Below are 18,661 nucleotides of genomic sequence, written 5' to 3' on the forward strand. Positions count from 1 at the left end.
GGAAAGCAAACTCGCAAACTCAATTTATAGGACACGGAACTAGACATGAAAGCAAAAGGTGAGTGTGAGTGCAGCAGCTGAGTCATCCAACCAGTCGTAATTGGAATAGAAAGGAATCGCCCCCTTGCTCAAGAACTCAACAGGAGGCCAGAGTCTGACCTCTATGGAGGGCGTTTCCTGGGCTACTTGTCCCTGGCTTCCGGCCAGGCTCACCCAATGGGAAGGTCAGGCAAGAGACAGGAGGGCGGGAGGAGGGAGAGAGGCCAGAGCATCTCCTCTTGCTCCCTCCTGCAGCTCCTGCCCAGTGGCCCCTGGTTAGTGGCTCCGGCTCTCCCAAGGCTCTGCTAGAGCATTTCCTGTCCTGGCCTCTGCTGGCTCAGGATGGTCACCTCCTTCCTGGGGACCTTAACACTCCTGGCTGGTTCTCTTTCACTCCCGTATTCACAGGTGACCCATCTGAGCTGGTGCCTGTCTCTTGCTAGACCCCTGACTTCATACTGGAGAAGAGGAGCCAGAGATGCTGGAATCAACACAGCATCTCGTACACACTGCCACTTACTTGGCAAAATTGTCCATCGAAACCCAAGATGTCTTACAGAGTAAAATGGGAACTCCACAGATACTTTTAAAATAAAGGGACCTTCAAAAACCATCGATCTTCAAATCCCCCCAACTGTTGCCGGGCAGTTCACCGTCCTCTTTGTTCTCTGTGGGAAGGATCTTCAGTGGGAAAGGATGCTTTACTAGGAGTAATGAGACTGCCTCAGGTCTCAGTCTCTCGGGTTGTACATGGAAGTAAAATTAAGGTGAATTTCTTGCTTGCCTCAAAGGAGCTGAGGGTTATAGAGGCAGCAGCGACAACATGAGCTAGAGACAGGGGAGGGGAAGGGAGTAGGGTCAGACCTCAAGGAGGGCCAGAGCAATCTGGAGGAAGGGGCCAGAGGAATGTGCAGATCCTATGGCTGCAGCCCCCAAGGGGAAACTGCTTGTCCTCTGATGACATCGTGTTCAGAGCCCGAGAGTTGTATTACTTTTGGAATAAAGAGTCAGTCTTTAGGAAAAGGTCCTGCATATTTTGTTACTCAAGGGAGAAGTATGTAACACATATTGGAATATTTTTCATAAAGTCTGTAATTAAAAAATTACCCACACCAAAAGTGAACAAGCACTGGTTATTTAAAATAGAATGAAAATATAAGTTTATCTTATTCCCTAGCAATGCTGGATAAAGTAAGGGTTAACCATGACCTCTTTGCCAAAATTCCCTTTAGCTGAACCCAGAAGTGAGGAGACTGCAGCCTCTAAGGGCATGTGCATAAAAGGAGAGACTTCTGGGCTCCTGGGAGGGGACAGTGCAAAGTCACTGAGCAGAGTGGAGCCAGCCAGGGAGTGGCCCCAGGTGACCCTGCAAACACCACTTCATTCAAATCCCTTTCCTTCCCCCCATCACTCTCACATATTATGCCTCTAACTAAGCTCTCATTGAAAAACAGGTTCAGAAGCCAAAAACTATTCGAATGCTGCTGGTTTCGATTTATCCCAGGTATATACATGCTCGGCTACTGTGCACCAGTAGAAGATGCCCCAACCTGATCGTGCTTCTTAAATGCATTTTCATTCTGATGTAGAAGGCCTGCCTTTGTCAATATCTAACCCCAAGCAGAATTATCTTATTTCTAATCACTTGATCTTTTTGAGAAAGGATAAAAAGTACCAGAGGCATCAGAAATCAGTAAGGTCAGACAACTAATTTGCTTACCTGCTGTCCCCAGCATTTGCGACATATAGCTTCCCCAAAAGGCAAACCACAATGAGAGCTGTGCAGCCGCCAGATATATTGTATGAACTCCTCTCTCGTTCTATTTGTAGGTCCTGAAGAAGAAAACAAAGTTAGTGTTGATTGTGTAGGAACTTGTATCAAAGGCTTTCTGACCCTCGCTCCCTTGACACAGTCCAAGAGACTCAATGTACTTCAAGAAGGGACCAGAAAACCTTCAGTGCTTGCCTTCCTGCCACCTAATGAACATTTCTGGAGAGGGCACTAGCATAAAACTGCCTCATATTAGACCATCTATGAACCGGAGACAGGAAACGAAGGATAGCAAACAGATAATACTTAGACAAAACCAAGAAGAATACAATGTAGTTATATAAGTCACATTCAATCAATATCATCTCTTATGGGAAATTTAGTCTTCCTAAGGGCTGCCTGGGCTGCCATATGAAACATACAATATACAGTCTAAAAATGCCAAGGACTTGGACCTGATCAATGTTTTGAACCCCAAAGTCTCAGATACTTTCTTTTACGGATAGTTTCTTTTATGGCTAGATTTTTTTTTTAGACATATATATATTTATTTATTAATTTGCATATTTAAAGTTTACATACATGCCATAAACTCCAATATAATTTAAAAAAAACAAGCCCTTAATGACTCTGAGACACATAGTTTCTTCTGCATCTCAAGCCAAATCCCAAATTGGAGGTAGAGCACATGTTCCTATTTTATAAAGTCTCATGGTATATATGTGGTTAGGGAGTACTTGAAGACCAGCCAGGGCTAAGGGGTGCTGGACTGACACTGAGACCATTCACAAGGGAATGCCCTGGGAGAAGAAACAGAAGTCTATACAAAAACCTTTAACACTTAACAGCATCACATTAATTCTAACAGCTTTACTTAGGCTTGGCCACCCACTAAATTACACACACACTCAGGTACCTAGAAGGTTATTGCACAGTTCCTTAACTGATCGAGTCAGGATGAGACTTCTGTTCAACCAGGAGTCAACTCATGACTTAGAGATCAAAGATACACACTTTTGAACTCTGGTTTTTCCTCTTCCCACAGCCACCAATTTACAATGGTGACACATTCATAACGATAGCCACCATTCACTGAGCACTTTCCCTCTCTGGCAGTGTGCTAAGCACTTTACATACAGAATCTCATTTCATCCTCACAACCATCACTATTAACCTCACTGTTCAGCTGCAGAGAAGTGGGGCAGCCTGGCCATGTTTACCTGGCTAGTGTTCAGATTTCAATCTGGTTCTCCTCCTCCAAAGCTTGTGTTATTACCTGTCACCTAATGAGACCTCCTCAAGAAAATAAAAAATAGACCAACACCTCTATTCACAGATGTGCATCATCAAGACAGATGCCTCTGTGAAATCCCGTGTTAGCGTCAAAGGCAAGGGTCTGTGACGTGTCCCAGAAAAATAAGAGTTGAGCTAGGAAGACACATTGGATGTCAAACTAAAATAACACCGAACATTCCAGTAGTAATCTACTGTTGGGGAAGATGGAAGGAGGAAGGAGGGTTGGGTACAAATTATAAGTAGAGGAAGAAATGGTGTCCTGGCTGATGTGGACAGTCCATTGGCAGATCTAGGGCCAGGGCCACCTTCGTGATTCTGAGAAACCCACGGAATCAAAGCTCAGCTGCATCAGCCAGCCTCCTCATGGACGAGGGGGAGAGAATTCAGCAATGCAACACTTACTGGCTCCAGGGGCCAGAGATGGTAATGCAAAGATGGATAAACCGCCAATGGGAAACTGAAGAGCCTGAGCTGAGGATACTGATTAGGGACAGCATGCTGGTTAAAGAGCAGAGAAAAAGTACAGGACATGGGAGAAACCAACACAGCCCTGGGAGTGAACCAGGTAAGGGGGTGGGGGATGGGTAAGAATGTGTGGAGGGGGGTGTAGTAGTGTGGAGACCAGCGAGGAAATACTTCACCCAGGAGTGGACAGCAGCAGCATGAGTTACACAAGGGTCAAGCACGAAGGTACCTTCAGAGGACTATGTTGGATTTTTAACACTTAAACTCTACATAGATTAGCTTTCTTCAAGGATTTTTATAAGGATTAAATTAGCCGGCATGTGAGGAGTTTAACAGGTCATCTAGACCTTTCCACAGCCTGGAGGCTCTACAGTTGATAACAGTGACCTTTCTTGCTCACCTACAACCTTCAACACCTACACTGGGCCAGGTAAATGGTAGTTCAATAAACATCTGTTTATTGGACAAAAGAGAAATAAGTTTTAAAATGCCTTATCTCCCATTACCTTCCTTCTTCCTTAATATGAGAAATGGATTCCACAATTCACAAACAAAAGGCTTATAATGCCACCGCTGAGAAAGTAATTAAGCAGGGACCCATGCTCCAGTTAAAACGCAATGGATTCGCAAGAACGGTTCTCAGGACCTACACAAGAATGGCAGGAGGGTGCAGGGAAGGAGGGGCATGGATGTCAGGTGGGAAGGATTATCTCAAGGCGGTACAAGAGAGGAGAAAGAAAACATCAAGATGCTTGTTTAACCTCCAAAAAAACCCAGAAAAACAGAACCAATAACCCCTACCCCCAAAGGAGTTTGTGAGTGCAATTATCAGATTTTTTTCGTATTTAAATAACTCATATAAAGTTGATGTTATGATAGAGACATATTTCATTAAATTAATATGTAAATTGGTATATGAAGTCTATATCTAATACTACTGTTTTTAATACATTGAAATGAATTGCTCTAGCCTCAGAAACTATCCTTTCACAACCAGAATCAATATCTGTTTAAATACCTAAAAGTCTTGGCCGGGCGTGGTGGCTCACGCCTGTAATCCTAGCACTCTGGGAGGCCAAGGCAGGTGTGGATCACTCGAGGTCAGGAGTTCGAAACCAGCCTGAGCAAGAGTGAGACCACATCTCTACTAAAAAAATAGAAATTAATTGGCCAAGTAAAAATATATAGAAAAAATTAGCTGGGCATGGTAGTGGCGCATGCCTGTGGTCCCAGCTACTTGGGAAGCTGAGGCAGAAGGATCGCTTGAGCCCAGGACTTTGAGGTTGCTGTGAGCTAGGCTGATGCCACAGCACTCTAGCCCAGGCAACAGAGTGAGACTCTGTCTCAATAAATACATACTTACATACATACCTACCTACCTACCTACCTATCTACCGACCTACAAGTCTGAATGAAAGACAATACTTACTAAATATTCTTTGAATACCCAACTGCTTGTGTGCTGCAGTATATGGACTGGAATATGAATGATGTTTGTCAGACTTAATCAAATCATTGGTGTGATCCAATAGGGAGAAAATTCTATGGCACACAAAGTCCATATAAAAGAGCTGCCATGGCAATGAACTCCCCTGGGACTCAGATAAGCAAGTTTAGTCTGCACCATAAGTAGGTGCATTATTTTTCATGGTTTATATCACAAAATATCTGATTAAAAAATTATTTAATCCTTAGGGGAAAAAAATCAAGGCACAGTGTTCAACAACAAGATTTTTATGCTTTAATTTTGGGGGGGAAACATTCCAATTAGCTTACCCAGTTAATTCCTTACTATTATATTAAGAGTGACTCAGTATTTTTTCCTAATTGATTTCATTGTTTCTTTCACCTGTTTCTATGTTCAACTATTAATATATTCCCTCTGTAGCTCCCCCTGAATAAGGAATGCTAAATTTGGCAGCACTTTCTCAAAAAGAGTGAATTTAACTACTTTTTATGCAAGCAACTTTGCTAATATATACACGCTTTCATCAGCCCTCTCCCACATTGTGTAGGAATACACGTGTGTATATGCACTTTAATTACAAGTGTGCTCTCTGGGATCATGGTGACAAGAATTCGAAAGCTGTGTCTCCACAGACTTCATCCCCCTGAAGGATCCACTGACATTAAAACACTCTCTTCTGGTTCTTCTAAAACTGCATGCAAGTAGAACATATTCTAAAAATAATTGCTTCCCTCCCCCCTCCTCCCTAGAAGCCAAAATAGCACATTTATTTTTTCCTACATACACCACCTACTCCTCTTTAAAAGATGTTTCACAGAATCTGAGCACTGAAAGGAACATTAAAGGACCATCTGGGTGGCTCTTTTACTATCAGATCAAACATGATAAATGAAGTCAATAAAGATATATTTACCATTGAATTACCTACCATTTTTCTTCAAACCTTCAACCTTTCAAATTAGCTTAAGCTTTTTATACTTTCAGCATAATAAATAAAAATGTAGAACTATTTTTTTTAAACCCTCAAGTTTGGGCATTTTTACAAAAAACAATGAAATCATGGGAAAAACTGTCTACTGCTTTGTGCTAAGCAAGGACTAATTTTGAATATTTCCCAATTTTAGCTGTCAATGAACCGTCAGACATAAATCTAGAATAACTTCCTAGTAAAACACATGCACATACTATCATTCCTTTCAAGTATGGTCTAAAAGGATCACTTAAATGACTCATAAAATTCAATTAACAAGATAATTGATTTATCTGCTCAATCAAGACCTCTCAAGGCAACTTTCTACTTAGCAAGACTGAGTTATCCTCCGTGTGTCTGCTTAAATATTACATTTAAGCTAGGCTTATCTCTAAATCAAGCAATAGGTCCAATTTTTAAGACTTGGGATTTTATTTTGCTCCTGGTTCCAAGGAGAAATAAAAGCTGGGAAAGAAAAAGACGTGTGTGCAATAAGACTAATTCAGCAGGAAAGAACTGCAAGAAAAAAAATTATATTACCCATGATGGTTGTAATTTGGTTTGAAAGTCCCACAGATTATGCAACTCCAGGGTCATTCTTTGTTTCCTACCAATTTCAGGTTGCAAAAGGAAAGCAATATCGCATAGCACAAAGGAGTGAGTGATGGGTAGTTTCAATAGGACCTGGCAGCTCTCCCTGGCTGGGTTAAAACATGGTTTTGAGCACACTGCTAATAGTGTCAGTCACAAATAATAAGATTCTGCATGGTTTTAGTATCCAGGTCTGATCGCGGTTTATTCTGAGAACAAGGCCATCTGCCAGCCAGGCAGCGGGGAAGAACAAAACCAGTACTGTGCTGCCTAATATCGCCACCTGCTGGCCCCTAGTGGAATCACATGCTCACTCCTTCCTGAAGGAGGAACTTCCTGTTCTAACAAAAACAAAGACAAAACTCTGACTTAAATAAAGATAGACAGGCAAGTTCCCAATTTACTATTAATATGCTAATTTTAGAAAACACTAGGCTTCATAAACTATGAATTAGCTTTGCATTCATTCTCCCCCTTTTCATCACTGCTTATTTACATGGTTTTTACCAACAAAACCAAGCTGCCTGGTATTTCCAACCATCCACTAATAGAAAAATGTATGGTAGTTTCACAAGTTAAAATAGTGCCATTTTCCTCCCTTCCTAATAACCGACCGTGGTGGGGAATCTATATCCATACCGAAAAGGAAATAGGATAGAACTTTGAGATCTTTCTGGCTGTGTCCAGAACTCTTCTGATACCTAGGAGGGCAAAGGTCTCCTGTAACTCACCCAGCAACAGAACTGACTTCCTCCCTGAGTCTGAAATGTTGGCTATTTGGCCATTTTGGGGAGGAGGGGGAGGAGATTTGGAATCAGGACTTAGAAGACATTTATCTTATACGTATCTATTGCATCTATCGTCCCAGGCCAAACCACCTAAACATAACAGGTGATAAAACTTTACTAAGCCAGGCACTGTGAGGAAACAGAATAGAAGTCAGTCAAAAAGTTCCTGCAATTATGGTCCTTTAGGAAGCCAGGGTTCTTTTTTCACAGTAGACATAGGAGGGATTAGCTACACAGCCTTCTCACTGCAAAGAAAGATCCAAGACAAGATGCAATCAGAGGGTTGTGGAGGTAAAGCTGTTTCTGACAGTGTGCACAGTAAGTATTAAACGCCAGTGGTCAGAGGTCACCTTTACCACTAGCCTCATGCAGAGCCAGGCAACCCAAGGATCAAAGATGAAAAGCATTGCTCTCAAAGCTGCTTAGAGTATTTGATGAAACTGGTACCACCTCCCCTCATTCCAAGCATTTTCCCCGCCTCTTCTCTTAGTCTGTATTTTGCAACTAGTTCCTACCTTTTCTGAGATATAGGTACTATTTACTCTGACTTGGTGTTTCTGAACATTTTTTAACAGAGTCACTCTTTTGGATAGGTATCAACATTCCACTACCTCCTTTAATATTATTTAGAACATTAATGTAAATGAGATAGTGCCTATCTCTATGTTCATATAACATGTGACTACCAATATCCCCAGACATAAGATCTTATCTTTTACTTCTGTCATCAGTGGTGTCTAGAAGAATGCTGATTATAAAATGTAAGCTCAGTAAACACTAGTGACTGAGAAGAGTATTTCTTAGTGGAAAAAACACAAACTGTTTTCCCCTGTTCTCACCTCACAACGATCAACACAGAAGACTTCTGTGACCAGGCGTGGGGGTTTTCCTCCTACACACACCAAGCCAATGGTTCTGCAGCAGACACCGGCTGGGTCTCCTCTACTTCACCGTCACCCTGTGAGATAGCGTCACATCCCACAGGTTGAGGGGTCTGGCCCCAGGACTGTCCCTACTTCTGCTGCCAGTCACAAGCCCCAGGTTGCTTTACCTGCGCTTCTTACCAACGGGCTACAAATCAGGGCTCCCATGACCTCCCTTCTTGGTTTTGATTAATTTACTAGAGTGACTCACAGAACTCAGGCAAACACTTCTGTTTACTGGTTCATTATAAAGGTATTACAGAGGATACAGATGAAGAGGTGGGTAGGGCAAGGCACAGGGGAAAGGACATGGAGCTTCCATGCCCTCCCTGGGTGTGTTACTCTCCAGGAACCTCCATGTGTGTTCAGCTATCTGGAAGCTCTCCGAATCTTGTCCTTTGGTTTTTTATGCAGACTTCATTATACAAGCACAATTGATTAAATCATTGGTCACTGGAGATCAACTCGACCTTCAGCTTCAACCTGAGGTTGGGGGATGGGGCTGAAAGCCCCAGCCCTCTAATCCTGCCTTGGTCTTTTTGGCAACCAGGCTCCATCCTAAAGCTACCCAGGACTGCCACCCCACAGTCTTCTCAGCAGGATACACAAAGATACTCATCACTCTGAAGATTTCAAAGATTTTAGGAGTTGCATGCCAGGAAATAGGGACAAAAACCAAACATCACAGCACTGCATTGAGAGAGAAAGAGAGACACAAAGACAGTCCAAAGAACTCTGGTTCCACATCATTGTACTACTATAAATAAAGCAAAAAACCCCAGTGAAGGAGAAGCTCTGCCTTTCTAAGTGACATTCTGAGTTTCAGGGGGGACAGCTGCAGAGATAACATTAGTGAGGCCAACTAGAGGCCCAGGTGCTAGGCTTGGAGAACTCAGCTTTTAGGAATTAAAATGGGAGAGAAGCAAAAGGACCACAAAGCTGAAATACCTATATGAAATCTTATTTAACATTGAATTTCCTAGTACAGAATGTCAGAATGACATAAAACCTGCAATTCCTAAAGAATACTTAAAAATGGGAAAGCTATTAGGTGGCTGGCTATCATAGGGGAAAAAAATGTTTAGGAATGGCCTGGAAATTCCAAAGCTGCCCCATTGTGTGTTGGGCATTTCAAAAAACCAAAGGTTGACACCTTAAGAAAATGACTGTCAAAAAGCTAATAATATTGAGAAAGGGAAGAAAGAAAAAGTAGTTTATGTGAGTTAGCAATGGCCTTCCAGGCCATTATTTTGAGGGTATGTGGTGCAATTTCTATGCTGCAAAATCAGCAGCTCACTCCAAGCAATTTAATAAGGTTAAGTTGGGTGCTGTTTCTATGAAACTGGAGCCTTTTTTCTTAAGTTCCTGATGAAGCAAAGGAAAAACAAGAGCATCTCTTTGTGATTAAGCTAAACAGAAGACTTATCATCCAAACGGACACTTCTGAGAGTGAAAGGGGACAATATTAGTAATTACTCTGGGACAACAGGCATCAACTGGCTCAGTCCCTGGCACAACAGGACGTAGGGCCACCTTTCCAAGTACCACCAGGACCAAAGAACTGATGAGCTTCTCACTTCCTAAGGCCAACCATGTACCAAGCGCCATGGTGCAAAGTCCAGGTGGGCTGCAGGCATGCAGGGGCCTAGAGTGTGAGCAGTAAGCTGGGGGTTGGGGTCACTGGAAAGGAACAAACATGGAGAAGAGCTGTGGCTTAAAGCTAAAGGTTCATAATATGGCACAGCTGGTCCTCCACAGGTGGGCTCCAGAATCTCCAATTCACCTTGCCTCATTCCTAATCTTGAAATCTATCTTCTGGCCAAGGCAGACGGCCCCTCGTTGCCTTTGGCCCACCTGGGTTCTCTCTCCGACTGGGGCCTTCACACAGAGGGTTTCCTCAGCCCCGTTTTGCCTGCTTGACTCCCACCTGCCCCCAGCATCACCCCCAGGGAACCCTTTCCTTCCCCCTGTACCAGACCCCGCTTCTCCCTGCATCTCCCCTCTCGCGGCTCTTCCCATATGTATTTTATGTGCTTAATCCCCGTCTTTGCCTAATCTGTTCAATGCTCTTTTCCCATTCATACTTGGTATAGAGTTGGTTCTCAGCAAGTATTTATTGATTCAACAAATTACACATAACAGTGAAGCAAGCAATTTGGGCTTTTTTATTTTTTGCTGACAACTAAGTTTCCAAGGAAAATTTCAAATAATAAACTAAGTATAAGCTGAAAAAATTTGAAAGACAAATAGGAGGCTCTTCAGTAAATATTTGTCTAAATGAACCTCTCTTTTCAAGTACAGTCATAATACGAGCAATCCTGAGCCTTTCACAGGAGGAAGAGGCTGAGACCTTTGTGGAGGCCTCAGTCAATGTGACATTGGCCTCTAGTGGATAAAATCGAGAATACAGCAGTTCCCAGTAAAAGATGAGCTGGGGTACTAGTCGTAACTGAAGGATATGAAAATCCCAAAGTTTCCATTGTTTTCCACTTCTACCACATAACGAACTGACTCTTTCCTCCCATTGTGGGAGAACCTATTGTCACATTTTTGCCCAAATAACTTTAAAAATAATTAAATAGCATCCTGAGCACTGTTGTCTAGAAACATTTATTCACATCAGAGCTGCTATGAGAGCCAGAGAGTGAGATTTTACACCAAGTTTAATAATCAGGAGTCAATTTTTCTACCTTGCTTCTTTTTTCCCTAAATAATCTTTTCCAGCCTCCTGGTGTTTTTATGGGGACTGCAGGGTTGTAGGTGATCAGAAACTCATGAGATGGAAGTGCGTTTTCTTTTTTAAATATTTATTTTTTAAGAGACAAAGGTCTCACTATGTTGCCTAGGCTGGAGTCCAGGGACTAGGCACAGACACAATCGACTACTGATTAGCACAGGCATTTTGACCTGCTTGTTTCAGACCCGGGACAGTTCACCTCTCCCTGTGCAACCTGGTGGTCCCCCAATCCTGGGAGGTCACCATATGGATGTTGTACTTAATGTGGAGACCCAACTGGTATAGTGTACAACAGACCAGAACTTCTAGGCTCAAGTGATCAACCGGCCTCAGCCTCCCAAGTAGCTAGGACTGCAGTCCCCAGCCACAGCCCCGGCAGCGGTGGATTTTAAACCACCTGCTAATCAAAGGGTAAATGTCACCTATGTGACAAGGAGAGAAAAGCTGAGGGCAAAAAATAAGGGATACATTTAAGTAAGAAGAGGGTGCAAATTTGAGGTGCAACTATATGAACTATTTTTGCCTTACAAACAAATCAGATGATGATGTTTATCGTTATTCTTTACTCGTGAGCGCACTCACGACCTGACATTGTGAGATCCTGGAATGCGCAGTGCACACTCGGTTCTGGTGAGATGCTTTTAGCTGCTCTGGTTTCATTTAACAGCTTGTCACCACTTTTTAATCTCCAGGTTTTAGGGACACTGCTGCCCACTCACCGAACTCAAGTGCTTATAAACATCCTTAAATATCTCTCACTCTTTATCTGTACGCAGGTTGCTGCACAGGAAAGAAAATCTTTGGAACCAAAATAATTGGCTCAGAAAAAAAAAAAAAAAAGCGAGCTCAGAGAGAAAAAGGAGGTCAAACGGAACAAAGCAGGGGCGGCCTGCGCGCGTTCCTGCCGGGCAGAGAGGGGCCGCACTCTCCTCCTGAGGGCAGGGTCAGACCCACTCAAACGAAAACGCACACAGCCACTGCGCCCAGGCGAAACCAGTGATTCCTGGATACCAGCCCCGCCGTCCTGTTCTCCGCCAGCAGCTACTCTGTCAGCAGTGGGAACCACATTACCAGTCGTGGCAAAATAGCCGTTCTCAGATGAGGCCCGTGCAGGAAGGGTGCTTTTGAGCACACGTTCCTAAATACTGCTTCCTGCCAACCCCGGGGGTTCATACGCACGTGTAAAACTGATGGCAGCCACGCTCACGCTGCAATTAAGTGGAAGGGTACCAGCTGGCACCAATGCGAGTGTGATGAAACGGAAGTGACGGGCATGTATTTCGTAAGCCTATGACCTCATGCACTTACCCCTCTCTTTCATCACCTTTGACACTACTGCCAGCACTCAATGCCACCAACTTCTATGGAGAACGGGAAGCCCGGGCACAAAAGGAGGCGTCCAGGTGGCAGCAGGCACGGAGACCTCGCACTTTCAGGGAACCCTCCCCGAAGGAAGGATTTGGCTTAAGCCACCACTGCCCGGCCCCTGTTGCCCTGAACCAGGGGTCGTCAAACTCTTTAAACAGGGGCCCAGTTCACTGTCCCTCAGACCGTCGGAGGGCCGGACTATAGTTTTAAAAAAAAAAACCTATGAACAAATTGCTATGCACACCGCACATCTCCTGTATTGAAGTAAAAAAAAAAGCAAACTGGCAAAACACACCTGCACGGGGCCCACGGGCCTTAGCCTGAGGACGCCTGCGGGCCTGGACTCTCCACCGATACCTACCATTTCCTTGAACGCGCTTTCAAGAGCGCCGACGACGAGGCACTCGTGCGGAATCTTCTTCTCGGTGAAGAAGCGCGTGGGCGGGGTGCTGGGGGAGCCGGGGGCGCCCACGCCCCCGCGCAGCGACGCGGCCCGCGTCAGGGTGCGGCTGTTGGCGGGCGCGTGCTCGGGCTCCTCCCCCAGGCAGGTGGGCGGCAGCACGGCCGAGTTCTTCAGGATCTCCACGATGTCCTGCAGCTGCTCCGTGACGTGCTGCTGCAGCAGGCGCGACGCCACCACGGCGGCCCCGGACCCCGCGTGACCGTCGAACAGCGACCAGTAGTGGCAGGAGACGCCCTCGTTTTCCTGGTGGGAGAGGGCGACAGGCAGGGGTGAGAATGGCCCTGGCCTCTGCCCCAGTGGTCTGCCAGCAGTGGGGTCACACAGCATGGCAGAAATACCCAGGGAAGGGTCCCCAGATCAGTCACTGTGGTTACCTCCACCCAAGGGACGAGGTGGTCCCTGCCCCTCCATCTAGGGAAGGAGCCCAAATTATCACATACTTAGTTACTGCTGGGAGGGCACGGTCTACTTTAATTTGATGCATAGTCATCTGCGGTAAAACTCCATAGAAACAGAGTCTGGCTTGAACATTCAACTCCTCACCTCCTCTCTATTTCAACCCCAAAGTAGGACTGGCCTGGAGTCCTGAAGAAACTCAGGCCCTTTTGCGGGTTTTCCAAGGGGAAATAAGTAGGCTCGTTTCCCCCGGTTGGGGCCCCTACACTCTCAGATAATTGTCCCAGCTTCCTTGGTCTACATCCTGAATTTTTAGAACATGTTTTTCCTCCTAGACAACCAGTCTAGTGCAGACCTCACAAGATGCAGCTATAATAATGTCCTTTTCATATTTTCTGCCTCACTCATTCTCCAATATTGCTAATCATTAGGAAAATGCATCTTTCTGTCCCCTCTTCCTGCCTGACAGCTATGTGCAGCCCACGTTCCTTCACCTGTTACACATTTAGTATCTGCCAGGGCATTTCTAGACCACTTCAAGATGAGCACTTTCAAAAACCATGTTTGAACTGCACATGCCCAAGATCTTAGCCAGAGGAGAAAAGGAGCTCAATTATGATATAACTGACAGGATAGCTTACATCGCAGACAGAAATTAACTCAAAATGGATTAAAGACTTAAACATAAGACTTGAAATCATAAAACTTCTAAGAGAAAACATAGGGAAAAAAACTCATTGATTTGGGCAATGATTTTTTTTTAGATGTGATACTAAAAGCATAGTCAACAAAAGAAAAAATAAACTAGATCTCACTAAAAAGCTTCTGCACAGCAAAGGAAACAATCAACAAAAAGGCAGCCTATGGAATGGGAGAAAACATCGCAGAATCTTATATCTTAAAAGGGGGTTAATTTTTAAAATGTATAAGGAATTACATTGCAAAAAAAAAAAAAAAAAAAAAAATCCCAGCAAATAAGCTGGTTAAAAAATGAGCAAAGGACTTGAAGAAATATTTTTCCAAAGAGGACATATTAAGTGGCCAAGAGGTATATGAAAAGATGCTCAACATCGATACCTTTTGTTATAAAACTCTTGGTGAACTGAGAATAAGAGGAACCTTCCCCAGTCAGATAAAGGGCATCTATGGAAAACCTATCACTAACATCATACTTCATGGTGAAATACTGAATGCTTTCCCATAAAACAGGGCAAAATGCAAAAATATATGCTCTCGCCACTTCTATTCAGCATTGGGTACTAGAAAGTCCTAAATAGGCAAGAAAACTAAAAGTCTAAAGATTATAAAGGAGAATAAAATTGTATTTATCCTGGCTTTGAGCAATTCGAGCATGATGTGCCTTAATGTCATTTTCTTTATATTTCATATACTTGGAGTTTGTCATTTTTGATCTGGGGGTTTATAGTTATTTCATCAAATTTAGAAATTTTTCATCCATTATATCTTCAAAAAAATTTTTTGTAGCCCTCTCGCTCTTCTCCTTGGAAGAATCTAATTACACATATGTTAGTCCCTAGAAGTCTCACTGAGGATGTTCTTATTTTTAAAATATTTCATTTTGGTTAATTTCTATTGTATTAAAGCTCACTAATGTTTTCTGAATCTTTTTCATTTTTGATTAAAAATGACCAAAGGATCTGAATAGACATTTCTCAAAAGAAGACCTGTGAGCGGCCAGCAGGTACATGAAAAAGAGCTCAACATCACAGGAAAATGCAAATCAAAACCACAATGGGATGTGACCTGATACCTGTTAGGATGGCTATTATGAAAAAAAACCAAAAGATTAGTGTTGGCAAGAAGGTAGAGAAAAGGGAACCCTTGTGTACTCTTGAGGGGAATGTAGGTTAAAACAGCCATTATGGAAAACAGTACGGTGGTCCCTCAAAAAATTAAAAACAAAACTATGATATAATCCAGCAATCCCACTGCTGTTAACATATCCAAAGGAAGTGAAGTCAGTTTCTTGAAGAGGTATCTGCATCCCCATGTTCACTGCAGCATTCACCATGCCAAGGTATGTTAACAGTCTTAGCATCCACTGAGAGATGAATGGTAAAATGTGGTATATTATATATATATATACACACAATAAAATATTATTCACCCATAAAAATGAAATTCTGCCATTTGCGACAGCATAGATGAATCCGGGGGACACCATGCTAAGTGAGATGAGGCAGGCACAGAAAGACAAATACTGCATGATCTCACTTATGTGGAATTTCAAAAAGTCAAACTCACTGAAGCAGAGAGCAGAACGTGGGTTGCCAGGGACTACGGGTGGAGGAAATGGGAGATGTTGGTCAAAGGGTACACACTTTCAGTAATAGTAAGTCCTGGGGACCTAATGGACAGCCTGCTGACTATGGTTAATAATACTGTATTATACACTTGAAATTCTCTAACAGGCTGGATTTTAAGTGTCCTCCCCACACATACACAAAAACTGGTAACTGTTAATTAACTTTACTATGGTGATCATTTCATAATGTACGTGTATATCAAATCATGTTATACACCTTAAATACATATAACTTTTATCAATTATACTTCCATAGAGCTGGGGGAAAATAAAACATTACATTTGGAAAAATTATGATATATGAGGGAGAATATGAAATACTAAGATTAAATTAATATTTGGGATCTTTATTTTCAGAAAGCTGATGGACAAATAGGTGAGGTGCATATAATATCTACTTCTGACTACTAGGTTTATCTATGCTTCACAGCAATAAATATTAAAGGCTTTTTTTCTTTTATTAGCTGAAGCCATTAAATAAAGTTCTCTTGGTTCTTCTTAGAATGACGCTGAAAGATACTGTGTAGTTATGGTGACATGCTATTATTCTGTTTGTGCTCTTTAAAACTTTGTTTTCATTCAATTCTGTGCAAGGTGCTGAGAGATAAAATAGTCTTTTATTTAAGTCAACAAATACTGAGCACTTTTTGTGCAATAACCACTATAGTAGGCAGTAGGGATAAAAGATTAGCTGAAAGAGATTTCACACATAGCCTGATAAAATAGACACTGAAAACAATCACACACATAAACCTAAGATCACAAGTCTGGTCAAGGATAGGACAAGGAGGGACTCTCAGTGCTGCAAGGCCAGCTTACAGAGGGGCATATTGAAGAAGGCTTCCCAAGGATGTGAGGACCATACTGAGTGATGGGTGGAAGTTCCTGAGATAAGGAGGGGAGGGGAGAGAATACCAAGTGAGAACAGCAGGTGCAAAGGCCCTGTGGTAGGAAGATGCATGATGAGACTAAGCCATGGCCACGTGGTTGAATGGGGGAGATTGGAGAGGGAGGTAAGGGCTAGACCACTCAGCCCTGCCTGGTAGGACACATGAAGAATCTTGGCTTTAGCCTAAGAGTAACAAAAAGCCATTGATTGAAGTGGGAGTGAAACATTGATTTATGTTTTTGAAAGATCACTCAGGCTATGCTGTGAGGATCAGAAGAGAAGTAAGAGTGAAAAGCAAGGGTGTATGTAGGTAAGAGGGAAATCCTACCCTAAAAAAACATTCAATCACATTCAGGCAGTAAGAAACACATATGAATAACTAAAAGCACCATAACACAGAGATATAAACAATAAGATTTCTATTTCATAGCAAAGCGAAGGGAACAATGATCTAAGGATTAAAAGATGTGGATTCTAGTCCCACCTTCAACACCAATCAGCTGAGGGGCAGAAGGAGGTGAAGGAGGCAGGAAAGGGGTTAGACCCGAGCTGGGTCACATACTAGTTGGACATCCCTCTTGCTTCACCTTTCTGTGCCATGGGTTTTTTGAAATCCCTTGAACAAGATAAAACCAAGTTAATCACAAGATTTCAATCCTCAGTGTATTCCTATGCCAGGGGAATACAAAGTGAGCAATAAACTATTTGGGGAAATACAACCAGAACGTGGGGCCTCACTACATGCTTAGAGTTCAGCTCAGCTGTTAAAGTATAAGAGACCCTAAAGTCAGAGAAACATCCAGTTACAGGTCTAGGAAACCCTTCCCAGCATTTAACAAACCTTATTTACCAGGCAATGTTCTGAAGCTTTACAAATATGAACTCGTTTAATCCTTATTTCAGTCCTGCAAGTAACCACCCTATGAGGTGTGTTATTATCTCCATTTTATAGAGGAAGAAAATGAGGGACAGAGTGTCGCTGCTGTGGGTCACCGCCTATTAAGTGATGTAGCTGGCACCAGGGTCCATGCTGTCAGCCATTAACCTCTATGCTACAGTGCACGCCCCACCCCCAATTCTGCCCATCCCAGAAGGCAAGCTTGCCTTGATTTACAGCTGGCACCATAATCCATTGCTCCACTCTGCAACCTCAGTTGCAACCAGTGAGGTTTTTTTCCTAAAACACAAAATTTGGTCACATTTATTTTACTGGCCTAACAGCCTGCTCTGTGGGCTGGCTCCTGTCTGTGAGTCCCCAGCTTGCAACCTCTGATCTTTGTGTCTGATGTTCTCCCCACGTTCTAGCCCTTACTTACATCCCACCCACACCAACCTGCAGCTCATCACAGAGCGCCAACCAGTTCCACCTCCTTTGTGTAGCTCCCACCTGCCTTTGAGTGCTCAGCTTACATGTCACCTCCTCCTGGGAGCCTCCACTGTACTCTGAGCACCAGGTGGACAGTGGCCTTGAGGGCTAGGTAAGGTGGGGTGAGATCGCAGAGTTTGGCAAGGCAGACTGAGGAGCCTCAGTTTGCTGCCTTGGGGTACTAGCGCAACGCGATGCCTCTGCACCCAAGGGTGCCCCGAAAGCTGCTTTGAAAGAAGGAAGCACCGAGAGGGCTCCCCAAAGATCAGAGATGTCTCGAAGAACAATATGAGGATGGAGAGAGAAAGATATGGTGCTTGAAATGTGGCCGAGACATTACAGAGAATAAAAATCTATTTTCGAAAGTGGCGTGATCAAAGAGGACGCGCTAGAAGCTTACTTTAAAAAAGGATACAGGATTCTCCCTTCTCTCCCACCTTCCTCTTTCCTCAGAGCGATGCCATCAACCGCTGCAAGGGAAGCAGGAGAGTGTGATGCATGGAATCAGCCCTGAGAGTCTTGAGGAATGAGCGTCCCGTCTCCTCAACGTCATCGAGGGCCTTTCATCAGAGTCAGGGATCTAAGCCAGGCATGAGGCAGCCGGGGCAACGCAACTGTGAGCCTCAGAGAGAGGCCTGAAGCATCGCAAGCGCTATGAACATGATGCTAGTGGAGCATCTCACACCTGCTGTTTCACTGCAAATACACTTACATTGCTTCACCGCTTAGACCTTTCAATGACTCTATCCTGCCCTTAAAATGCCGTTTGTTCTCCTGTCTGCTGACATAGCCTACAGGCCCTGCA

General features: G+C 43.5%; 1 protein-coding gene across 2 annotated transcripts in view; it reads right to left on the reverse strand.

Moving 5' to 3' along the window:
* The window catches only part of PPM1H (protein phosphatase, Mg2+/Mn2+ dependent 1H), a 252,083-nt gene that overhangs the window by 117,124 nt on the left and 116,298 nt on the right, over positions 1-18,661 (reverse strand). For both annotated transcript variants that reach the window (XM_012782370.3, XM_076007458.1), the window contains exons 3-4: positions 12,778-13,122; positions 1,760-1,872 (exon numbers count right to left, since the gene is read on the reverse strand). In XM_012782370.3, the coding sequence (XP_012637824.1) occupies positions 1,760-1,872; positions 12,778-13,122 (458 nt within the window). The remainder of the gene's footprint in view (positions 1-1,759; positions 1,873-12,777; positions 13,123-18,661) is intronic.

Source organism: Microcebus murinus, chromosome 10 (assembly GCF_040939455.1).
Source record: "Microcebus murinus isolate Inina chromosome 10, M.murinus_Inina_mat1.0, whole genome shotgun sequence".
Classification (NCBI taxonomy): Eukaryota; Metazoa; Chordata; class Mammalia; order Primates; family Cheirogaleidae; genus Microcebus; species Microcebus murinus.